The sequence below is a fragment of the Embiotoca jacksoni genome, unplaced genomic scaffold (assembly GCF_022577435.1).
Source record: "Embiotoca jacksoni isolate LCO1_2020_lvr unplaced genomic scaffold, fEmbJac1.0.p SCAF_9, whole genome shotgun sequence".
NCBI lineage: Eukaryota > Metazoa > Chordata > Actinopteri > Embiotocidae > Embiotoca > Embiotoca jacksoni.
Window position 1 is genome coordinate 17,430,064 of NW_027185447.1, and position 26,768 is coordinate 17,456,831.

Consider the following 26,768-nt stretch of genomic DNA (forward strand, 5'->3'; position numbering starts at 1 on the left):
CTTGTGCCTCTGCATTTTTAATGAAGACGAAAATGGTAAATTATATGTACTGTACATAACTACTACTGCCCCCCCTCCCTCCACCCCCACTCCCTCCCTTCACACACAAAAACCAACCAACACCCTCATCCCCCCTTAAATGTAGATACACTCTGAAGGGTGAGCCTTTACACCGACTGCATGCCTAATCAGCATCCACTGAGAGTTCTGGCTCATTAAACAGGCTCTTTGTGCCGGCATTAATAATGCAGAGGCAATGTGAGCGCCGTGATGTGCTCAAAGACCTGCCATCTCGTTAACGCACCATTAATCACGCAGGTTAAGACAACAGCCTCGGGGGCAGCTGACCCTCCCCTCTCTTTAGGAGATGGGGTCAGAAATCTGGTCACTTGGACCTCTTGTCCCAGACACTCACCGAATCCACCTAGAAGACCCCAGAAAGGTAAACCGCCTTCAGATAACAGATATATGTCCAAATATGACACTTTCCCCCCCCGTCCTGTGCAGTATTTCTGACTACGCTCTGTATGTCAGTGGCACATTATTTCCATTTTTAACTTTTACCTACCAGCAGGGAGCCACATGCATTAAAAAGAGCAGTGTGTGAATGAAAGTAGCTTATTATTTAGTTGGTGATTCTTCCTGAATATGTTTACCTGTATAACCCTTATCATGGTTCTTGGATTTCTGCTGAGATATTAAAAAACTAAAAAGGGTCTGGCTGCTGCTTTCTCTGATTTCAAAATGTAACGTGAATGGACGAAAGAAGTCATGGAAGAGTGGAAGTAGTAGAAGTAATCATAAGACACGCGAAAGTGACCTGCATCCTCTCAACAACAGGCCGGGTTTCTTTTTTTTCTTTCTCTCTCGGCACCCCCACAAGCAATGCCACACTTTATCTAACTACATTTCCCTCAACTGGGGATAGACTGCTAGTTTGGAGGCTTCTCTGATTTACCCCTATTCCCTTTTCCTCCCACCTGCTTCTTGAACTGAAATCAATGTTCCAGCCCCTTTCATCTTCTTTGCAGATTGCCTCAACCATGGAAGAGACTATCAGGCACCACCAGACTGACATTTCCCTCTAGCTGCAGCACCTACGGGGGACTCCATAACTGACTCAGCCCCCCTAGGGATGGATAATCCCAGGCTAAAACCCCCAGATTCTGTGATTAATGACATGTCGAGTGGTTGTGACCCTTCTTCTCTTGCTGTGTTGCCTCATGTTGAGCCCAGGGAGCTTTGGAGAGCTGACAAGGGAGACCTGTACAATTATGCACTGGCAGAGCAAAGCAACCCTGTGGTAAACATAGACGGAGCTTGACAGGGCCTTTATTAGCAACAAGACATGCAGTACAGTACATTAAAGCCACAGTGCAGCCGGTTATTTCAACACAACGTGACTGGTTTGCAGTGTTCACAAATGTATTTTTCAAAATGTGAACTCATGTGTGCCAAAAATTGCTGAATCACATACAGTACATGTATTCAGTTTACTGTCAACCATATTTTAATGGTACCCTGTTTAAATGCATTGTATGACATTATACTGTAGAGATCATTGAGGCCTTACAAATATGTTGAATGCATTTTATATTCATAAAATATTTGCAAAGTGGTTTTGCCTTGTTTGCATCCATGCTAACGTCGACAGCAACGTTCTGCTTCATCACCCTCTGAGAATGCAGGGCTGAATTTTGCGACAACTGTTGATTTGAGTAATATTATGAGACCGAGCTTGTATTAACTGCACATTAGAGTTACTGCCTGTTGTAGGCAAAATAAAATGTGTTACTTTAACAGCACGCTTGCACATAGATTTGCTCCATCACGTGTGTGTGCGTATTGCACAAAACACAAGAAAGCAAAACTCAGATGGCTCCAGTTACTAGTGATCAATTTTCCCAGAGGGTGTCTTTACTTTCCAATAACTCTGGAGGTGAAGTGCTGCTGATGAAACTACCTCTAGGTGTCAAGATGGCAAAAACATGCATATTACATGAACAGGAAACTCAAAACTGCCGCGGGTTTGATTTTTGCTATGAATGCTTTTGTCAATGTGTCTGTAAGGACTAACAATCTGTCCACTGCATGCTGGAATGCACTACACTCATTGAAATGGCAGCTTTACATTTAGGCAGTTCGAGGCCTGTATGTGTTTGATTTCTCTCCGTTTTAGACACACACTATAGAATATTTTACAACAATAATTTGAGGCGTGACAACCTGTGGAAGAAGTTTCACTCAAATTCCGATGTTAAGTTCCAGTGTTTTTCCAGGTTTCTCTATCAGATGTCGTAAGAGCAGTAAGTCAAGGGCGACAGCTCCAGTCGGGCTGCTCAGTGACCAAAAGATAAAACTGTGAGTACTGTGCAGCCTCCAGCTGTGACTGGGTGTAACTGTGAGGGTGTGCAGCAGGGCACGGCTGAAAAAGAGCATTCACGCTCAGCTAACCTACACACACACTCAAAAACAGAAGTACATGAGCAGTGCATTTTAATACTGGAACTTTTTCACACTGATGGAGCACAACAAGCACATTATGGACTCAGATATATAAATAAACTCTTAAATGTGTGTCTTTATGGTGTAAAGTTAAGAGAGACCTGAGTGCAGTGTGAGACCATGGTTTCGTTTCTGGCAGCTGTACTTCTGGACTTAATCCGGTTTTACACAACTGGCCACGCTCCTGAGTGGGAAGCCAGTGAGGGATCATGACCTGGAAACTATTGTGTGTAAACATGTGCATTGATATCCTGGTTATGATTAGATTTTTGGAGTATCCTGGTTATATGTTGCACGGATCAACTTCATACAGGTGATCATAAACCTAAATACTGTTAAGATCACATATACACGGACACAATCAACCACGTTGCTCATGATCCATGTAAATGCCATATCCGGAATATGATCAAAACCAGGATAAGACCATTAACTGTAAATAAAAGTGGACGTAGTTTTCAGTTCTGAAAAATGACGCCAATGTGGAAGTGCCATAAACTGCAATTCCATCGAGGGCCACTAGGGATCAGTTTACAAAAAAACTCCTGCTCTATAGACTCCCATTCAACTTCTCTCATGAAACACAAAGTCAATAAATTTTTTCCAGAAGTTATCATGGTGTTTTTAGCTAAAGTTCCTCTTTCTTATTAATTTTTTGGTGGTTCATCTAAAAATAATCCTGCCATTAATCAGAAAATAGGCCTTAAAATAGCTGCATTTTTGGTTGCGTGTCTATTTGATTGACAGGCCTGTGGTACGGTCAGGTTTCCGCTATCGGTGGGCGGGACATATATGTCCTATCATATGTCCAAATATGGTCAGTTCCAGCTCCAAAACGCTCTGAACTAGTAAGATGGCGAATCTGAACTCCAGGCTGCATAATGGCCGCTGCAAACCCAACAGGTGACATCACTGTTGGTTGCCACTTGGATAGGAGCCAAAACCTGAATACTCATGTGCATGGAAACACTCTCTGTGATCCCTCTTCTGCCTGAGCCAGCTCCTAAGACCAAAAGTGACAATTAGCAGTAACTTTATTCTACTTCGTAAGAACACCTGTACCAGGTACACTCACTTGGGGTAAATAACTACGAGAAGTACAATTCATTGAACTGTTGGAACAAATGACTTTGAGAATGTTTAAAACGAATTGTTTTTGCCTCCTTTAGATCTTTTTTATTCTCAAGAACACTTTAAGTGTTGCTCGGTGAGTCACCCGGACTATAAAGTTTCAGGCACACCCACACAATTTAGAAAAAGAGGGAATAACAGAAATGTTCGAGAGCAAATTTGGGATAGTGCTTCTGAAATCCTGTAATAATTTGAATACTCATCTCCTGCAAAGTGGGAAAATGGAAGTACTTGTTTCAAGTGTCATCATTTCACTCTTGAGCAGCTAATCTGCTGAATGCGTTGACTTTTGTGAAAATCTAAACCAATAAGCAGCTGTGCAATGAATCCATTTCAAAATGCACCTTAGATTAGCACCACAGACAGCACCTGACGGGTTTAGCAATCAGCTTTTCTTCTCTCATCCACAACCAAAAGATCAGTGTATCACAGAAAGACAAATAATGCTCCAGTACTAATCTTCACCACAGTATCACCCAGCAGCCGGTTGTCCTATATTTTACAAAAATACTCAAACAAATCTTTTACATGATTCCTTTCTGGATCAAAGTCTGTCTCAAAGCTTTCTTCTCACAAAATCCCAATTGCTCAATCAGACACCTATTTCCGCTGAGGAGCCTAAAGTTAATGACCCTGTTTCTCATCTGGGATCCTCCTTATTTTCCTCTGGCGTTGAGGGTGAATGCTTAATCTTCAGGGGAAGCTGTCAGAACATGATGAATGCTAGCAGTAGATCGGCTCTCAAAACCTGCATTAATTTTTAAGCACAATTACTAGAACAATTTTTTTTTTAATTCAGCTATGTAAGATGATTGCAGAGGCACACACAAGGCCTGGAAACTTGTGCAGCAGTTGATGAAATGGTCATTTTTTTGGAACGCCAGTGACGGACAAAACACCAAAATGTTTTGCCTTGATCTCCACACACAGATGACAGTGTTGTGAGGCTGCTAACCCGTCCAACTCTTAGCTGTGATTCGCAATCAATGTCCCATTTATGCTCTGCCTCGTCTCCTTTGATCCAAGAATTAACGAGACAGATGAAAGGAACAATTATCAGGTGCCGGGCTTCACTTAAAGGCCCGCCATACACAAAGTTAGCTTGGTTTATGCTAAGCTTGGCAACGAAGCGAGGTTTGCATTCTCACACTATCTGCTGAGGAGAAATCAACGAGAGAGACTGAAGGGAGAGATAAAGAGGACTAAGGAGGCTGTGATAGAGCAGGGAGGGGTGAATAATTAATGGCTTGTATTCAATTGTAAAAACCCAGGATGCACACAACAAGACTGTAAATACTGCACAGAGAGAGAGAGAGAGAGAGAGAGAGAGAGAGAGAGAGAGAGAAATCATAGCGTTTAAAAAATTGAAGCACGTCAAAGGACCCTGAATTTGAGGTGACTTCTTTTATCCCTGCGAAAATGATGTTTGTGAGACAGAGACCTTGAAGTTCAGACACAAGGATTGAACAGCAACGAGACTTTTCAGGAAGAACCCTGGAATCAAATATGTTTCCTGCTGAAAGCCGCAGAGGAGGCACAATGCCGTGCCCCGAGTATTTGCTGGTGCTGTGTATTGACATGGAAGACATGCTTTCTATTTTATTGCAGTTGGCAGGGGAGAACAATGAGTCATCTCACTTCTATATTACAATAAGTTTTGTTTGCAGCATTAATGAATCTGACTATGTACTGAGGTCACATTAAGAACATCTCAAAAAGTTTGCAACCTCCTGCTAATATTTTTCATATTCTTATATTTGTAAATTTTACATTGTTCTGTTGTCGGTGGCCATATGTTATCATTGGATTCAGTAAATGGTGCTTTCTTATCAGTGAGTTTAATTACTGGCTGATAACCCAATATTCTTTGGGATATTAATAAAGTAGAGTTAATCTCTCTCACTTAGGCAAACTAAAATAAATCAAACTAAGATGTAAATACATGAAGGGTTGCCACTAATGATCATTTGCATTATCAGTTTATCTGTTGAATGTTTTGTGTATGACATCATTAAATCTGTCCAAATCTGAAAGATCTGTTTTAACATTCGAATCCCCAAAAATGCCTTTAAGTAGCCCCAAAGTAAATATTCACATTTAATAAGCTTGAACAATTGATTGTTGGCATGTTTGCTTTAAAAATGTCTTAAACGATTTACAGATTATCAAATTAATTTCAGAATTATTTTCTAATTCAACTAATCGATTGATAGCTAAATAGTTAAATAGGTACAGCACAAAACATAGATTCATGTGTCAATATAAATGAAAGTAAATATGTTGTAGTCTCGCATTGCAGGAATAGTCGAGCTGCACTTGTATACACTATCATTCTGGTATAGGGGGAATAACACACTCTGGCTTCTTGTATTCCTTCAAATGAATCATAATCATTTTAGGCAGTGCTGTGCCCAGGATGCAATGACGGTGCCTTTGCAAAATAGTGTCACGGGGAACTTGATGAGGTGGAACAGCAAACTCTGGCATTAAAATGACTAAATCCCTGCAAAAAACAACGAGAAATTAAGCAGTCTTGAATTATTTCATGATCCAAATCTTTGTCAAAACTTTCCATTGTCATTGTGTAGGCCGCTGTTGTTGTTTCCTATTGCTACGGTAACAGACGTGTAGTAGAAGGGAAAGCAAATGTCGATTGAAATAGTCTGCCGATGGCAGATTTATAAAAACACACTATATCCGGTAATCAGACAAGTCATGCTTTAGCTACTTGTAATGCTTTTTTTCATGGTAAACAGAGTGTAAACTTGCATTAGGTCACACTAAGATTGAGCATGCAGCATTTAGACTGAGCTGTGGTGGGATAGCTGGACAGGTCACCATCTCGTCTTACTTGTCCATTAACACTTCTAATCAATGCGGCTCATTGTCCCTGATTCAAGTCCTTGAAAGAAGCTCCAGTAAAGTCAGAGGCTCGTTACCGCTCAGTCCTCAAACAGCCTTGACCGGCTCAGATGCTTTCTGAAGGCAGCCGGATCACAGCGGACATGGCCTGTAGCGAAGCTCGAGGCAACTGTCACAAAGCCAATGCGCTGGATCTGCTCTTAGAAATGTATGAATGCATTACGACCGACTTCAGTGCTTCCTGAATTGAAAGGCTGTTGTCGGGTCCAATTTTAGGTTTTGTGTTCACAAAGTCCAGTGTAGTGGATTTGAATAGCCGTTAATCAGAGTTACGGCCTTGAAAGGCTTCACAGTGGCAGGATCATAAAACAGTAAATGAAAAGGAGAACCCCTCCGCACCAGCCGAGGGAGTAACTCTTGGAAAACATCAATTAGGATACAAAAAAAAATAAATTGTTGGGGAAAAGGAAACTGCCATGGGTATACCAGCACATAAACGCTGACTAAATCTTCAACTTGCTCTTGGAACATTTGTGGTTTTTCGATACTCAGTTGGATAATACACAAATACGGTTTCCAAGCTACTAAAATATTAATTTGACTGCAACAATTATCATGCACTATTTTTCCTGCAGAGCTCAACTGTACCTCTCTATAACGGTTTGCAAGACACCTCCTGCCAAGAATCTAAGAATAAAGCTTGGAACAGGAGAAAAAAAAAGTGTCAGATTCTAATAAATTTAACTGGCAACCCAATTAGCAATGATGCAGAGCTTACAACCTAATACCCTTTGATTATCTGTTTGTATTCCTGTATTTAATGATCAGTTCCACTCCTCTTGGCAGCCTCCAAACATGTGCTTTCAGCCACACTCCAGCTGCCCAGCATGCACATTTGACAAGAAAAAAAAAAAAAAAAAAAAAAAAAAATAAAATCACTTTTACAAAATCTTTAGTCTGGGGATTAAATCCGTGTCATCAGACCAAAGGCAGACTGGATACCCTTTGAAGCTGGATAGATCCCGCTAATAAGAGATGAATGGCAAAATAGAGGAGAGATTTCAATATTGGCAGATAACATTAAGCAAGCTGGGTTCTGCTCTCTAGTTTCTTTCTTTCTTACTTTTTTTAGTAATGATAGCATTAAAAAGTAAAGATGATAGTATGAGGAAGTGAGAGTGCCTGTGTGGGTGCTGGTTGTGGTGATGACAGGGACCTTTGATACAAGCTCGGGACTGTCAACATCAATATAGCCTGATGCTCTAACAGCTCAGTATCAATCAACAAGTGCCCAACGTTGTGCACAATGGAGTTACTGTAGCAATGACAATGACACGAGAACATCATGTCCACAAAAGCCTGAGAAAAAGGAAATGATTGTGAAGGGATACTCTGTTTTTTGAGATGGTACGTACAACCACAGCTTCTTTATTGTAGCCCTGTTTCATCAACTATTACATACATATACTATTAAATTGCTTGCCTATATGTTTTTGTAATCCTTCCAGTAGTTAATTTAGGATAGAAAACCAATTGGATAGAGTTAGGGACGGATTGTGGCTTGGTTGAAGAAAAAGCTCAACATTTTTACTTGCTTTTTTTGCTGCTGAGAGGAACAAGAAGAATAATGCCATTCACGTGTTCTGTATGCTGAATATGAAGCTTAGCATTAAGACTGGGAAGTACAGGGGACAGCAAGCCCTGCTCTGTCCAAAGGTAATAAAATCTGCCATGCAGCCCCTCTAAAACCCACTATATGACATTATATGGTATTTCATTAAATCCCCCCCCCCCCCAAAAAAAATTACAAATTAATGTTTTACAGGTTAGAAGCCGGACTATTCCTTTGCTATTAGTTGCCTGGCAACCAGAGGAGACTCCTGGAAGGGACTGGAAAAAGTGGAAAAATTTGATCCTGTTAAACATTTAGGATCAGCTGACTTTTTTTATGCCCTAAACAAGATGATGATCATTCCTTAGCCTCCATTGAGTGCTCTGAGCTAACATAACCACAGAAAAAGTTATTGATAATTGATTGATCATCTCAATTTTTTCTTTGAAACATGCCAAACCTTTCATTGGATTTAGCTTCTCATTTGTGAACGTTTGCTACTCCTCTTTGTTTTAAGTGACTGTTGATGAACAAAACAACTGAAGACGTCCCCTTGGGCATTAGGAAACAATAATATTTTAGCTATTTTTGCACCCTTTGCTCCAATCCAGCTGTCTAGTAAAACCATATTTGAAGTGTGTTTGTCAACCTCATCTCTAAATTCTTTATCATCCCCGAGAGAGCAATTAGGTTTGCATCACTGCTTACGTCACAAAACACAGCTGATAACATGGATATGAAGGAGCTTTAAAAATCAGGAAAATCCCCAAAAGACATAACCCTTAAACGGAGATGAAAAGAAATTAATACGACTGGGCAGAAAACCACATATCAAAATTCCTGAGAACAGCAGAGCTCTTCCACAGAGGATGAACGAAACAAGAGGTTCACTGCTTTGCTCTGTGCTCTGGGAGAGCAATGTGCTATTAAGGCCATGCTGCTGCGACCTCTTGACACTAATTCAAATCACTGAGGGTGTACCCTGCTTGGCCTCGCCAGTGGGCCACATGCTGTGCAGTGACAGCGGTGGGAAGAGCTACTTAAATGGAAAACAAGTGCCAGGTATTACACCGACTCTCCACCAGCTGACAATCAAACTAAATTGCCACACAAGTTCAGGTAGCGTAGGGAAAGCTATGAGAACAAATTGCATTAACTATCAGGTGGCAATCAATATTAAAATGAAAAATGTTACTGAGCTGTCTGTAAGTTTGCAAATGGTGGCGAAGACGATAACCTCTAATTTAATGAGAGAATAAATGTGTCTACTACTCCTCATTGTTTTAAATGGAACGGCTCATGCTTCAAAACCATTGTTGCCGTTGTTTCAAGCCATCACGTGCCATTTTGTGAGCCAAACATAAATGGTGTGGGAACCACGCCCATTTGGCACAAACAGCGGCGTGCCTGTCGGGTTTGGAGCTCCCCCTACGCTTCCTGAAAATATCATACATTAGAAAGTGATGCATGATTATCTCCACCAATTGCTGCGCCAGTGAAAATGAGGTCCAGGTGTTCAACAGTGGAATCGTGGCAGGGGTGGAGAGCTATGCGGTGTTGAAGCGACAGAGCTCAGTTTGCCTGCTTTACCAGGCAAACAAAGCAGAAATGACCGAGTCCTGTCGGCTGAAACGGAAACAATCCTTTTAAACTTTGGATGGTGGAGACGATCACACGTCACTTTCTAATGTATCGAGTTTTCAGGAGAGATTCGGGAGCTTCTAATACTCTTGGATTTCCTTTACCTTTTTCAAATATAATGTTACCTTTGAGTCCCTCAGGGACAGCCAACTCCACTTTGCATCCCACGCCCGTATGTAAAGGAATGCACGAGAAGTGAATGGTTGCTGTTCTCATGATAAAAAAATAAATAAAAAATCCACTTTATCCATTCAAGCATGCCTCAACATTGAAACCCTCTTTGACAGGGTGGCAGCAACCAGAGGGATGCAGTATTCATAGCTTGTCTCCAGGAGCGCAGATAAACCCAGGCTATACTTAGAAGCTCAATGTGTGATTTGAAATATGTGATTCCTAACAAATACGTCTTTGCCCCCCTATTGTCCCCACCGAGGGAGGTGTCTTTGGAGCATTTGCTTTCTGTGACAAAACTATCTCCCTGCACACACTGAAATGTGCTCAGCTCTGTTAGCCGGCTATTACTTGACTATTAGGGCGCTGCTCTTGGGGAGAGATTTATTGGATTGACAGAGTGCTTTACATGGCAGCTGCCACCGTCTTCCTTCATTTGATTTCTGCTCTGCAGACACAAGAAATGTTTCATTTCTGTCTTCTAGCTTGAAAGAAATTGGTCTGCTAGCTTTGCCATGAGCTGTGTTGTTGTGTTCGTCAGATGAATAGGGATCTGATTTGTAGTTTGTGTAGGCTGAAATGTACTACAAAGATGAAAGGGAACGCCTACCAAACAAATTGTAGCCCTTCTTTTTATTTCAGTTGTCTTTTCTTTTATCACACATCTTCCCATGCGCCGCACCAGTGCATCGATCTGCAGGACGAGAGTCACAGCTTCATCTGTCAATACGTTCAATCAATTCGATTCATTCTCACTTTGGTTGGCAAACCTGGCAAATCATTTGTGGAGCAACTGGGATGTTTAACATCTACATTATTGGCGAGTTAATGCAGTTCAGACTGGTAAATGTTAGGATTTCGCTGTGATACGCGGTTCATCATAAAGCAAACTAGCAGCGATTAATAAGTCACAAAGTAGATAATTAGCCGTATTTAAATTAACACAATGTGGCACAGTGATATGATGTGATTTCTTGGTGAGTTACTATTTGAGGGTGTCTGCTGTCTGGTTGTGAATATATATATAAAAAAAGCATTCTACTTTAGTTAAATCTCCATACTGTACACTTATGTCTGTCTCATTTGCCACATATAAGACAAAACACTCAGAGGGTGCTTTCTGTGTGTTGACGTTCTAAACTGTGGTGCGACATGAAAAATAAGTTCAAGCAAAGTGGGACACGCACACCAACGCTCAGCCAGTGGCTTTTTGTTCAGTGCTTCACTCCCTCTCATGTCCATATTTTATATCATTCACTTGGAAATGAAAGAAACAGCAGGACAAAGTCGTATCATCTCTCCACCTCTACAACCCGCCTTCCATTAAATTGCACGTGTTGGCAGAGGCTTGAAGGATTTGGCCATGAAAAATGTATGTTTTACATACATGCAGCGATTAGTAGACATGAGTTAAAGCTGCATTTAGTGGAAGTAACATATTGAAGGCCAGAATCAGTATAAAATTACATTTAACTACGGCAACAGCACATCTGACAACAGTGTAATTCTGGGATTATTTATTTATTTATTTTTTTAGATATAAGGCAACAAAGGAGCTCTCGCTGAAAGGAGGATGTTATTCAAAAAGTGTACACTACTCTTTATACGCAGTTTTTTTTGTCTTCGGTCTGCACGTAATCTGTGTTGATATGTACATTTGTAAATAAATGAGTCACATTTGGGATAATTTTCAGTAAGTATGACGCCATAGGGTTGCAGATGTACAATACAAACACGGAAGAAATGGGTTCATGAATCTGTAATCTCATTATTACGCCACTACGACCTCTTTAAAAGAGTTGTTTTGTCCTGCTCTGCATTTTCACAGCTAGATATTCTCCACTGATCTCCACATCTTTCCCGTTAGCCCAGGGCAGCAGCACAGACTGTTTGTTAATGGCATCTGCATTTTGCATGAAGTAAGTGTTAATGAGCGAATATGAATCGGCCCCAATATCTCCAGCTCTGGTGGAGCGAGCTAATGGACAGTGTCCTGGAGAGGGGGATGAGGGTAATGGAGAAAAGGGGAATTATCTGGGAGGTGGGTGTCTGTTACAGAGATGGGATGAATACAGATAGCTTCTTCTATAGAGTTACAATGCATTTAATGAAGCTTTGAGCACACTCCCCTCTGCTTTCTCTTTCTCTCAAGCGCTCTCGCTGCCCCTGCACTCTTGCACTCTTGTTTTTGTCTTCTACCTTGAATCTGACTCGTCATAGCAGGAGCATTTCACACAGAATTAATCTGACACTCACTCAAATTATGACGCATCTGAGAAGATTTGTGTAACATTTGCCACAAAGGTGACTCTGTATTCTTACTAGAAAACTGTGTTCTATCCGTCACGCTGTCGGGCAGCGAGGGTTTCAAACTTTGAGCCAGTGGGGAGTCAAGCAGCGATACTGCGCGACATGAAAGGCAATTAATGATATCAAAAGCCTGAAAGGCCTGATGGTCCCACTTTCTGTCAATGTGCGTACTCCTTGGTAGACTCATAGATCCCTAAATCCTGAACACACAGTCTTAATACACAGATCTGTCAGACCATTCTCCAATAATGCGTGGCACTGTCGTTCCTGTGTTCCAGCAGCTTAATACGAGCCATATTTACATTTAATGCGACCTCTTGTGGCTGTAGTAATTATAATGGGAGCAAAAGAGAGGAGTCAATTTACGGAGATTAAAGAGTGACAAAATCCACGCCTGGAGGAAGTCGAGGTCCCGTGTGACATCAAAAGTCAACGCTGACTCTTTTTAACTGACGCATGTAATTTAAGTTACGTAATGTATTTATTCTAATGTACGTAATGCAACTTGTGTAACAATAGTACTATTTGAACCTTTTTGCTGACCCTAACCAAACTGTGATTGCTTAATATTGCTTATCATGTGTTTATTGTTGTTTCCATGACAACAAATGTCCGTTATGCCTGTCGCAAATGTGCTATTTTGTCATTTAGGTATCAGGATGAGTTGACCCTATAGAGGGCGCTGAAAATACTCCTACATGTCATTTTGTGAGTGGTATGATGTGTCAGATCTTAAGATTGAGTGATCAGTAAATGGTGTTATGACAAAGAAATATAAACAAAAAACAAAACAACATCTTCATGCTTACAGTATTAGAAGAATTAAATCAAATATGGACTGATAAGCAGCTGAAATATCACATCAAAATAAAAATCCCTAAATAACTCTTGAGGAAAAAAAGATGCCTCTTAATTGCAAAACATGTCAGAGAGGCATCAAATTTTCTTGAATGTCCAAGTGATAGTTGTCTATAAATAGATATATGCTAAAAACCAAAACACTATTGCTCTAGTTGTAGCCACCAGCTAATTAACTCATTCCACGGAAACATTACACTTCCTAATGTAATATGTAATTCTATCCATGTAATTTCTTATTTGCAAGTGAACTAAATCCAAATAAATTCAATTACACAAACACAAATATAGAAACATGACATTTCTAACATGCTTTTAACTGCATTACAGCCTCTCCTCCTACTATATACCGAGATGTAAATAAACTGTTTTCTTCTCAAATGCCATAACGAGTGAGTCACTGCTTTTAGAGGATCTGTCACTACTCGTCTTGGCAGTGAGGACAAGCTTATATTTTACCACCGCCTGTATTGTCTAAGAACAATGGCCACAGTCATCCGTTTGACGTTAATAATAATTAAGCTCCCCATTCTTTTGTATTTCAGCAGAAACTGACACAGAAAATGTCAGGGTCAAAGAAAAATGACACCAAGAGAACTGAGCACTGCAATTTTCTCCTCTGATGGACTCCAGGACGCTTAAAATGAGAAAATAATGTCAAAAAGACAATTACTTTTAAACAGTTTCTGCAACAGAACTTTCTTTAGCTGTTTGTTTTTTTTCTCTATGGCTGTCCTTAGGAAGTGTGCCTATATTCAACTAATCTGCAGCAGCAAATGTTTTGAAGGAAACATAATGTTGACTGCACTATATTTTCTATTGACATAAAAAGCAAATGCTGTTAATTATTGTATCTGGGAAGTTGCAAACATGTTTATACTGAATGGTTTAGTAAAATATTCTCAGCCGAATGATTCAGTCTTGTGACAACAGCAATATTGAAATGTTTGGTTATGTTTTGTCTGGGATCAAAAATTAAATGTTTAAATCTAAAGCACAGCTGCAAGTTTTGCATTTCATATGTCTACTGTCCATCCTGACCAACTCTCTGCCATTTTTGAATGGGAATCGTAGCACTTTCTTCAGTCTAAATGCCTCTGAAAATAATACAGATTTTCGTTATGTTTTTCACCAATAAAAATCGGGAAAGAATCTCCAGAGGATTGTTTTCCTCAGAAGAAGCTGAATTTATCATGCAAAAAACACATTAGGGTGAAAATACACTCAGTATACATGATGTAAACAGGAATGAACAACAAATCTGAAGCTAGAAAAGCAACCTGTGTGATTGGAGCAGACCAGCCGCAGACATGCAGGCATGAAGACAGGGTAACGCTCTCTGTACTGAAGACTTTATCTCCATTCTCCGCCGTGATCATATTATCATATTGGCCTTTTGGGCCTAAGTATCTCCTCTGCTGAAGCATATCGGCCAAAACAGCTGCTCCCCGCTGTATTAGGACATCACTGTCAGACAGAGCCCAGCTCCACTTTGACGGACCTATTAGCAGGACGCATGTCACTGTGAAGCTTTGCAGCGACGAAAGGATGGAAAATTAAGCGGAGTGTGTCGCTGCATTTCTTTGGCGCTTTACAAGATGCTGAGAGTGAATGAATAAAACGGCAAAACATGACATTATCTAAGATGAAGAAAGCAGAGCACTTACAGCAGGATCTTCTGGACTGATTATTTAGGATATCTGAGATAAAAAAAAAAAACATGGCTTGTTTTGGTTACATTGATTTACACAATGGAAGATTATTGAGGATGCAGATATCAACTGCTTCATATTTGCTTGGTTTAAGTGTGTAAAAGTTTTCTAATAATCGTCAAAAAGATTCTTGTTCAATAAAACTCCTTGTTGTCGGAGACACTAACCGAACGGCTCGTGTAAAGTGCCACTATGAAGATGGTCGAAACAACAGCTGAGATGTGTGTAATGTGATGTGAAGGGTGGGAGGATATTGTCGTGTGCAGCTAACCGTGATGTATTTTTCTGATACAGTGTGAAGTGAATCTTAAAATAAGGCTGAAGGCAGACTTGGTTTCAAACTTGTGACAAAACAAAAACTGTTTTATAGCAAGGCAATTGCTAATTATTGGCCTTGTTTCCTCAGAAACAGTCTGGCTTAGTGGGAGTTCGCTTGTCATCCTGGCTTAGTAATAGCTGGTGAGTAGCCAACAGTCGATTCAAAATTTAGAAATGCTGTCGGCAATCTCTGATCATTTGGCAGAGAAAAGATTTGTAATTTTTTGAACTATTTCAGAGGTAGGTCTTATGTTTCCCTCCGTTTTAGCATTTCATCTCTTTGCTGCTTTCCAATACTTAGTTGAATGCTCAGGAGCGACTCTCTTCCCCGGTGGGCACCAAACTTCTCCTCGCAAATTTAACTAAACGGCCCTCAATTAAAATGTCAGGACAGAGTCTGCGGCGCTGCTGAAAAAAATGCCTTTATTCCAAAAATATCAAGCGAAACATTTTAGAAATAATTAGCGAGGAAGATTTTGCCCAATCTCCAAAATTCTAATTTTAAAGCTCTCTCTCCACGATGATGGCAGCCATCAAACACGATGCTGCGACGAGAAAAAAAAATGCTCACCATCACGTTTATCTTGACTAGCCTTCGAGCAAATTCAGAGTGCAAAGCGAATTTACCATTTGAGAGATCCTAACAGGGGAGAAGGCTTAATCAGCTATTTACTGCTGAAAATGTGATTAATTTTCTCTACAATGTAAACAAACAGAATTTAATAGTGATTAATTTAACTTTAATAGAATGGATCTCACTCAGTAACAAAAAAAAAAACCACCTTCATCTCCTAAATTCTAAACAGCGCAGTAAATAATGTGTCTACAAATGAGTCCACAGCAACGTGCATTTCCATTTCAGTGGAACCTTTACTGGAGTAAAGCCTTCGCTGTGTCAGCTGTCAGTGTGGCGGCGCACGCAGCAGCAGGAGACTCTGATTGAGTGCAGAGAAAACTGGAGCTCCTCCTCATCACGGGGAGGGGAAACGGTTGCTGTGTGGATTCTGCAATTTTCCCCCCCTAACTCTTCCTCTCTGCAGACAGCTGATGTTTATCTGCTCTGCCCATCTGGGCCGTGCGACTAAACATCTGGTAAAAGCTGCCACTGCGTACGCAGTGTTTCACAGAGTGATGACAGCGAAGAAGCACTGCTATCCACCCCGTCCACGAAGATCTTGAGTCGCCGGGAGGACTTCATATCTCAGATGTCGATGGCTCGGTCTTAAAACCTGATTCAATTATCAGGGTATTGTCAAGAGCTCAAGATCTGGTTGTTTTGTTCAGCGGTGCTCTGTAATTACCATGATTGTGGCTTTATTAGTTTGTCATCACAATGAAGAAGGATGGGCTGGTTTGAAAAAAGAAGTTCCCTGCCTACGGCTTTTGTCCTTAATTTTCAGGCTCATATTTTGATGTCAGTGAAAATGATCTTACATTATAAGAGAAGTGAAATTGCTGAATTAAAAGCTATTATTATGGCCACCCATACTGCAAATTCTTTCAAAATAAACATTGCAGAGTCTTCATGAGTCTTCATTATGGGTCTTACGGATTAGACTGTTTGACCTCTACATGGTGCTTTATTCAAAAGCATCTGTTAATATTGGTTAAAAAGCCAGCACTGCTCCATCATCCTCGGGTAGACTCCCCTTACGTTTGTCTATTTTCAATTCTCACAAAACTCAAGCCTGCGTAGCGATCATTTCCGCTCTCTCCTCGTCCAGGCTTTTCCACAGAACGAGATGTTTTGCAGCGACTGGTAGGCTTTCATCTATTATGGATGTTAGGTTTTAGGAGGATGATCTCTGCAGAATGATATAAATATCTCCTTTTGGTCCCCAGCAGGATGGGAGAAGCAGCAGCTCCAGACAGGCCATTGTGTAGTATTAGAACAGGGCGTCTCTACTATTTGATTTGATGTCCAAAGTTAATGTCAGCAAAGACGCACACGTGACAAGCAGACGGTGAAGTTGTCTTTATTTCCTGATTTATGGTAAATCGCTTGACACTTCCACTACACTGAGATAATAATACAAATATGTGCACAGAATTAGAGACAAAATGTGATATATGAAAAAAACAACAACTAAGGAGCCATAACCTCGATCTTCATTAAGATAAATAAAGAATATCAAAGCTTCAAAGGGAAAGATTGGACAGCTGCTGCAATGAAACGCAACTTTGTGATCTTGGAAGATTTTTTTTTGCCCTTTGTGTCCTCTGTTACAGGCTGCACCACAGCAGGGGTCTGTGTGTTAGCATACAAAAGCAGCATGAAGTAAAACCTGACAGAGATGTGTGTGTGTGTGTGTGTGTGTGTGATGGTGTGAGAGAGAGGGGGACAGGGGGACAAGGGGACAGGGAGAAAGGGAGAGAGAGAGAGAGAGAGAGAGAGAGAGAGAGAGCTGCAGGTTTCTCCCACTGTGTCCAGATCCATCGCTCTATTAGTCCAGAGATGTGGAGGAAGCCAGCCCACTGTTGAGCGAACGTGCAAACGTACACACACACACACACACACACACACACACACACACACACACACACACAGAGAGAGAGAGAGAGAGAGAGAGAGAGAGAGAGACATACAGAGAAAGAGAGAGAGTAGCCGCTGTGGATAAAAGGGGTTGTGTGAGACTGGGAGGGATTCGGGCTGTGCAAAGAGCGCATATGTTCATAACTCAAAAAACATTGTTTCTTTGATTATCAGAATCCTCTGCTCTTAATTTAGCACCGTATTTCATAACCTTTTGGTAAAGCACTCAGGGGACGATCTACATGAAGGGAGCAGTGTGCAGTTATGAAGCTTGTGGAATGGTGCCAAGCAGCAGCAAATCAGTTATGCTCAAGGCACATAGAAATAATTCATGGCAGTGCTCTGAAAGCAGTAGCGGCATGGGTGCAACAGAGAACAGATTTCCCTCTGCAGACTGCTGGGCCCAACGTATTATTGCTGCTTGGATTCAAAGATCCACAAACTGGACCGGCGCTTTGACCATCCAATGCAAATGTGCTGCGCACTCCTGAATATGATCTCAGTTAAAACAGAATGCATACGATGTGACTTACATTATATCTTGCGTCACACCCACTGACTTAAGTAGGACTTTGTAGGAGATGCAACAAAGGAGACAAACCCTTAAGGCTATAGATCGGGACTTTTGCAGATATTAGAAGGTCCGTCATGTTCAAGTTCTTGCAAAACAAGTTCACACGGTTCTGAAGAAACTATTTCTCAGATACATTTCTCTCCAGTTCAAAATGTAAAGGGTTTTTACATTTGCTGTTAGGTGTGACATCCACGCATTGGTCATGCTCTATGGGTGGCGAATGAGCAATAGAGACTTCCAGTTTGCCCCCATGTTAACTTGAAAGGGGATAAAATAATTCAATCAGGCGGCCATTTTAGACTTTTAACGTTATCGGACTAAATCGATCAAATTTCTCTAGCGTGTTACAGTAGCATCGGAGTAGGCCACGGTGGAGGCTACGACGTAAGCATGTGTCAACATGGTTTTTGTAATTCCTCTCACTGGCAGAAGGGGCAGACAAAAGTTTCATACTACATATTTGACTTTTATTGAGACAAATATAAGGAAAAACCCTGCATCTTTATTGGAATTAAAATGAATGTGATTCCATTTGATGTCGTTTCCTTTCAATTGCAGAAGTTTTTCTTTCCGCTGTTTCTTCAGTGTCTCTCACACCTCTCCTCCCTCTTTGCAGGAGCCCACCGTGGAGACAACCGGCTCGTCTTGTGACGTTCTGCCTGGTTGACAGACCAAGAGGAAAGCTAAATGCAGCCGAGTGACTCTGAAGATCCGGAGAAGAGAGGCAAGCTTCCCACCTTTGTTCTTGCCTTATGAGAACGCTCTCCGTGGACTCTGCCTCAGCATCCTCTGTACTGTTTAGTTGCTGTGTGTATCCACCACTGTCAGGTGTAGGAAAAGAGTGAAAAACGAAAAAGGAAAGAATAAAGGCGAAGAGATAAAGAGAGCCAGGCTGCATAATTAGTATGACCGAGTTTGCGTTGGAGCTAGAAACCATGAGACGTGACTTCTGAAGACGACGGTGCTCTGAAGAATATTGCGACTAACCTTCAGGACATTTGTATGTGTGTGTGTGTTTATGTGTGCCCACTTCTTTCATTTTCAAAGGACTTGAATTTGTATTTGGATGTGGATTTAGCCCATCATTATGACTCAACAAGGAGGCTTTGAGAGAGCACGGACTGGCTGCCACAGAGGTATCTGCTGCTGGGTGTTGCTGCTCGCTCCTTATTTCTTCATCGCCTCGGCAGCCAAACCCAAAATGCCAGGCCACACGCACCTCAACTCGATACGCATCGACGGGGACATATCGCTGGGTGGGCTGTTCCCAGTGCATGCGAGGGGGAACGACGGCAAAGCCTGTGGAGAGCTGAAGAAGGAGAAAGGGATCCACAGGCTGGAGGCCATGCTGTTCGCCCTGGATCGTATCAACAACGACAATGAGCTGCTGCCTAACATCACTCTGGGGGCACGCATCCTGGACACCTGCTCGCGGGACACCCACGCTCTGGAACAGTCGTTGACATTTGTTCAGGCATTGATTGAGAAAGACTCAACTGATGTCAAGTGTCTCAGCGGAGGGCCGCCCATCATCACCAAGCCCGAGAGAGTGGTCGGAGTGATTGGTGCGTCTGCCAGCTCCGTGTCAATCATGGTGGCCAACATTTTACGTCTCTTCAAGGTCAGTCTGTTCATGACACATTCACTTCTTTACTTTACTTTTTCTTCAGTATTTTCTAATTGTGACTGCAGTGTTGTTATTTCATAGAATTCCTGACAAAATTGTCATACATTTGATCAATCAGACCTTCAGTTCAAAACAATATAAGCAAAAAGGCAAACGTTGAATATTAATCTGATGTGATATCAATATCACGTTCGGATTTGGATCTCAAACTACGAGATAAATCTGAGACATATAATAACTTTGTTCAATAATGTAAGGATGATATGTCTTTCCATGAATAAACCAATCTCAAAGTTTGCATATTAGATATATAGTTCCTACACTTCACTGCTTTAATTAATACACTGCTAACAGAAATGTAATGAATTATTTCTATTATTGAACAAAATACACATGAATACGCAACCAATTAAAGCGAATATTGATGGAATGACACATATATCCAAGGCTCCATCTCATGGGTCAAATGTTTGTATGCTGAGTGTGATGCCTGGTGTGAGTACGTGACACGACTTTTCTTATACATCACATTTCTGGCGGTCTTCTACGATGTGCTTTTTGTTTTTGGACCTTTTTATTTCCCTCACAAGCTTAAATTAATTTAGTTTCAGACATTTTCCCCCACTGTCCAGAAAACAAGGCGCTGATCATTACACCATAATTCTGCTCGCTAATGACATTCATTTACCGAGACCTCAGTCTTGCCTTCTTCTAATTAATTCAGTGAACCCATGCATGGAACCGTGAGCTCGTTGCACTACTGTTGACTATAATGTGTAAAATGAGCATTTGCATTGTGTTCGGTCAACAGATGTAATGTGCAAATGAGAGCGATACATGAACAATATAGGACTGGGCGTTTGTAATACCTGGTCAACGCTGCCAAACAAAACTGCAGACCACATCCAAACTCAGGACGGAGTCAAAACCGGTCGGGACTTTTTCAGACGAGGCGACAGACAAAAGACAATGTTCACGTATTGTAACCTTTGTTCTATGAACATGGGTGACTACCTTTAATCCGTTCTTCATTAACTCACTGACACTGAATCTATTTTATCCCTCTGAGGACTAAACATACAGTAAACACTATAATGGGCTTATTTTCTCCACCCACTAGACACCAAAGACTAGTGAAGTGCAAAGAACGCAGTGGAGCTTTCATTGGTGTTCAAATCACATAATACAGAATGTAAATTTTGTTTAATCTGCACAGGCTTCATCTTTTATAAGGGATATACAGTGGAAGAAACCTGAATCACTTGCTGTGACATTGAATCAACAATGTCTCAGCTGTCTGCCGCCGTTCTACGGCAAACTAACTACTCAACAGAGACAAGGTAAATGGTACAATATGCAATATACGGACGCCTGATTGATATGTCGCAAGTCGGCCAGAATAAAAGCTGCACTCCCACATCCTCGCTGCTTTTTCAGAAAGTTGTGGATCAACTATTTATTTTAGGCTTTTTTCTCATGCCACGCTCAGACCTGTCACGCAAACTTCGCCATCATGGGAATGCAGTCTAATTATCCTTACCACTGAGCAAAAAGGGAGTTGTTGACATATCTCACACGGGAACTGTCTCATTGCACGCCACTGCGGAGGAAAGCACTCTGTCAAGAAACACAGGTTGGTTAATACACACTATGACACTATCAACATCCTCTCAGCCTACACATGACTCTGTTTAATACATGCACTGAGGCGGTGGGAGATGTTCGCACAGCAGTGCACAATCAGTCTTTCTCCGCAAGTAAAGTCACGACACCTACAAGGCTCTTGTTAGCACAAAGAACGATAACTAAAAAGTAAAAAAACTTTTTTAGCTGCAGCATCGGTGCCACCTTTAACTTTATGTGGAGGGCAAGAGTCACAGCAGAGAGAGCCCACACACAGCTCTAAATACACTGCTAAGCCAGGGAAGCCCAAAACACTGGGAAGACTACTACACCTCATGCTACTCCACAACTCTCCAACAGCAAATATCCCACCAAACAAGGCTGTTGAAGCTGCCAGGACTCCTTGTGGAGGGCACATGAACCGCCAGAGGAGGGTCCTGTCCACTTACTGGCCTTTGAGACGTCTTCACACAGTTAATTGGCAAGCCTCTGCTTGGGCAGGATTTTTCCAGCGAGTTGTTGTGTGTTCCAAATTGCATGCCAAATCCTGCAGTGGGAACAAATTATTTAGCTTTTTATTTTGCTCTGCTCTGAAGGGCAGGGGGCTGCACCATCCAAGACTCTGTGTTCTTGGGCAAAGGGTGAGTTTTGTGTGATTATGGAGCAACTCACAATCTGAGATGAACCCAACGGGTGGACAAATTATTCCCCCTCTAGGCTCAACTCGGAGGAAGCAGCAATACTTTCTGATGGACAAAGGCCTTAAAGGTATCTGCCCAGTGGGTTTGAACAGTCTCCTCGACAGAGCTTTGAGTATGCCTTGCCAAATCCCACTGAGTGCCAGCGGAGAACACTTCAGGATGCTGCCACTTCACTCTGAGCAGTAACACAATATTTCAAGAAGATGGTTGCTAAAAATTACCACTCTCCAAACCGCATACAGACGCATACACTTTGTTATTTGGATCTGACAAAAAAGCAGGAGTCTCAGGAAGCGACGCATCGAATGTCCTGCAGAACGTACGTCATTTCTTAACCTTTAGTAGGAAGTTATCTTGGACGGGCACCGAATGGGCTGTCGCATCGCTGGGTACAATCCTAGAATTACCCGTCTGTCCTCGACAAGATACATGTGCTGAGAGGTATTGGGAGGAAGCCATTAGAAGAGCATGTTATGCATATCACAGCGCCGTTGCACTATGTCCATGTGCCGCTCCTGTCTGAATCTCTGCACCAGCAGCAGGATCAGATGGAAGGAGAGAAAAGGCTTTTAGGTACTGGAGTACGTGCAAATGCATCCACCTCCAATAGTGGGCAAAAAACACGGGATGACCTAACTCCACACGGTCCCCTCACATCATTTCAGATCTAAAAAGTATCCGAAAGTCGTGTTTTGGCAGGGGATGAAAAAATGTCTGACACGTCAGTTTTTTTTTCTTTTTTTTTCTGGAAACAAAATCATGGCTTGGCAGTACATATGAAAAAACAAAGATGGTAAACAGTACGGTTGGTCATAGTGCTACTTCGTAGAAAAGAGAACAAACTGCAGGACTAAAATGTCCAACATCAAGAAGTTTGCAACCCTTTTTATTTTTTGGAAATCACACCTCGGATTATTTCTGATCATTTAGATGGAGAGTGTTCGTATGGCAACATGTCTGAAAAACGGTCACCTCTGAGTGAGAGTGAAGGGAAAATAATGTCTATAACAGACATAACACGTAAACATGGCTTCTCCCTGGCTTGTCTTTCTTTTTGATGATTGTTTTCCTAATGTTACACCAAATACCGAGGAGACAGCATTACAGTAATTGCAAACAAAAAGAAAAGTCAGTCACAACAATGGCGGCAACGCTTCTTAAAGCACGGGCCGTTTACACTTATGTCTGTAGTATTTCAAATGAACATTGCGGAGAACTGGGAAGCCTTAAAAGCCTTTAATCAACTTATCATCTGCTTTGAACTCGACAGGCGGAAAACATTTTCATGAATCACTATGATAGGAAAACAAGAAGCCATGGAAATGTGATTTGTATGGCGCCCGGAAGTGGCCCCAGGTGAAACGAATAATACAGGATTTAATATTTTGAATAATATCAGCACTACAGCGGGTCACAAGATGATATTGCATATGCATGAGGTAGATGCTTTGCTCACATTTCAAAGAGCCATAGAGCAACAGATGCATGTGATTCCTTGTTGTGTCCTTGTTTCTATAATTTCCTCTTCAGGATTTAATCTTTGTGCGACTAAATTTAATTATGTAAACAAAATTTCCCCACTGTGATTAATTCTGCTTCGTCCGCCGTCACTACCCAGCATTAAATTTTAATTTACCTGATTGCATTGTTTGCACTGCTGTTTGGAATAATTACACTGATATTTCATTTTTGAGATAAGATGATTCTTAGTAGCTTTTGAGGTAAAATCAATCAATATCTTAGCTGCATCTTATCAAAAATAAAAACATAACTGTAAAGGTGACAATGCTGCATTGCTTTGCATAAAAAAAGAAAGAAAAGAACCCACAATATATGTAGAGCCTCTACCTCTGTTAAAATGCACAGGAGGGATGTCATCGAATATTGGTCATTAAGTTGGCCAAGTTTTCATTTTCTCTCAGTGGCGGTGGAAATGCATATATTTCTGGTGACTAGGGAACAAAATTATGCTCATTCTCTGGCAGTTGTCCACAGATATGATGCAGGTAATCACTGGCTGAGGAAGAAGAGGATGAGTCGGGTTGAGGGAGAGTAGAAAGATACAAAGACAAGATGCAGAAAACCGATTGGTGATTTATATACAGTGATAGCACACGATAAGTCCGAATGTCATACGGTGAAGTATTCCTTTAAATACGTGTCTATAGATTTTCACTGCGGGCCTTTTCAATTAATACTATTTGAATTTCATGCTGTGGAACATGACAGCATAGAAGTCAGTAAGACCCATCAGAAGCTGCTCTGTTGCAATTAAAATCCTTGACGGTCCCCAGATGGATATTGACTAATAAGTAAAGCTAAGGTTGTACTTTCACGCAGCGTGGCTCAGCAGGTTCCGGCTTCTTTCTCCATCATTAAAGTCACATAAAACCATGCGTAGGACTCCCCCGAGTAGCAACGACAATTTCACTGCTCACCGCTTCTGATGACTTCAAAAAGCTGGGAGTAGGTTCTTCCAGCTTCTCGGCGTATTTCTTTTTTACTCACCTGAGCTGTTGGTTTGAAGCTAAACTGATGATGATGAGTGTTTTTGGCTCATAGTGCACCTTCTACATTGATGTACGAGCTGTAATGGGCTAATCAGAAGCTGCTGTTGGCTCTGTGTCTGCGGGTATGTTGTCTTCCTTTTTTTTCTTTATCCGTGCAGTATTTCATAAGGAGCTGCCTCGTCAAGTTGTCCCTGTTTACTTGATGATTTAATGCACACGATGAGCACACAAATAATAGAGCGCAACCTCAACACAACAACTCAAATAATATCGGAACCAGCGCTGTTTGCCATCTCCATACAGCAATTGTTTTTCAGCTCCTTACTTATGGGCTTTTCTTTATCCTCCTCAGTCTTCGAGTAGCTGAGGGCGAAGTGTTTGCTCAGCACTGCAGAGCAGCCAGGATTCCGTCCCCATGGTGTGTCATGAATATTTTACAACATTGTTACGTAATTTAGGTCCTGGGATTGGGGTTGAAAGCTCCCCCCCTCTGCATCCCCTCATCACTGGGTCCAGCTCTTGGTCTGTTTTCATCAGTTGGGTGTTTAGACTGCTACATAAGCAGGAGCAAAGTGCACCAACACTTGCGGTAATTAGTGATTGATTACTTATGATACTCAAGACAAACTGAGTGTAATTAAAGCCTCGGGCTTTCGATTGTATCTCTGATACATCACTGAAAACGACCGCAGTGACTGGCGTGCGGGATATTGCTGCAGCAGTCAGAAACTGCACCGTGTTTCAGATGTGGAAGCTGACTTGCTGAGACAATCATAAGCTTTCAGACAATGGGAGGTGTGGGGAGGAGGGGGGGGGGGCGGCTTGGGCAACTTCCGCACAGCAGCTCTTCAAATTAGATACAAGCAGGCACAATCGGTCTGCAGGACTTCCAGTCTTTCCTCTGAGTGGAAGTGAGCGTGGAAGTGCAGAAACGGACGGAAAGAAGAGAGCAGAGGTGGAAGGTGGGTAAACTCTGAGCAGATAGAAGAAGGTTTACTAGTTGCCTGTTGTGGTGTCTGTGAAGCAAAGACCTTGCATCCGCCTCTCTCTTCCCTCATTAGAGACAGAGGCAGAGGCCCTCAGGCACAGTGCCTCACTCCCCCTCAGCATCTCACTGTGTTGAGACAGGGCTTTTATTGGATTACCCGATCAGCCTACAGTGAAGATATGCTGAAAGCTTTGAGGCACTCAAAAATATGCACACATACGCTTTTTTTTTACTTTCACTTGTTAATGGTCCACCTAGTCATGTAACCATAAACGGAAATATCTCTTTCTGCTACTGTCAGCTCTGAATAAAAACGGCCGCATTAAGCTTTGAATAGTGTTGTATTGTATGTGAAACCTGCATTAATCAGTCATGTCACGGCTTTAACTGCCTGTTAACCAATAACCAAAACACACAAGTTGTTATGGCTAATATGTCAGCAAACAGTTCATATTTATACACCCCATAGACACACAGAAACAATATAATTCCTTTCGTGCCACTTTTACAGGCGACCCGACGTCCAACAGTCACTCTCCTTTCAGCTCAGTTTGGTTTTCCACCAACACCTGAGGGAAATATTTGGCTCTTTAGATGCTAAATGCTCCACTGAACTCTCCATCTAGTTGCTAAATCTGCTGTTTTGCTTTGAGGAGTTTGTCACAACAAGTGACCGCTTTCACTTTACCCAAAGTCCTTTGACACATTGTTTAAATAAGTCAAAGGATAACGATGAGCACATTTAACTCTGTATGATGTTTTCTGACTAAATGGACATGTTGACTCCAGAAGCCTCCAGAAGAATTTTATAATAAAGAAGTTTAATCCTATGAACCCTGGGATACTTTCAGGGCAATTTCACTGCCTTTACTTTTAAGCTCATATCTTGGTTATTACAGGGGCTAACCATTCATGCTGTATCTTGTGTTTCTTTCAGAACAGTATTTATCCAAATCTTTGACCATTTGATTTGATAATACTTACAGATTTGTTATAATAGCCTTTATATCAAGATTTAAAAAATGTTGTCTCATGCAATTGTTATGTATCTCACCATAGAATGCTGGCAGTCGAGATATCTTTCCATAATTG

The 26,768-nt window shown here is 41.5% G+C and overlaps 1 protein-coding gene across 4 annotated transcripts in view; it reads left to right on the top strand.

Annotated features, from left to right (window-relative positions):
- LOC138192787 (metabotropic glutamate receptor 4-like) overlaps positions 1-26,768 on the top strand; it is a 182,267-nt gene that overhangs the window by 31,804 nt on the left and 123,695 nt on the right. For all 4 annotated transcript variants that reach the window (XM_069140453.1, XM_069140452.1, XM_069140451.1 and 1 more), the window contains exon 2: positions 18,844-19,848. In XM_069140453.1, coding sequence (XP_068996554.1) covers positions 19,315-19,848 — 534 coding nt within the window. In that variant the 5' untranslated portion in view covers positions 18,844-19,314. The remainder of the gene's footprint in view (positions 1-18,843; positions 19,849-26,768) is intronic.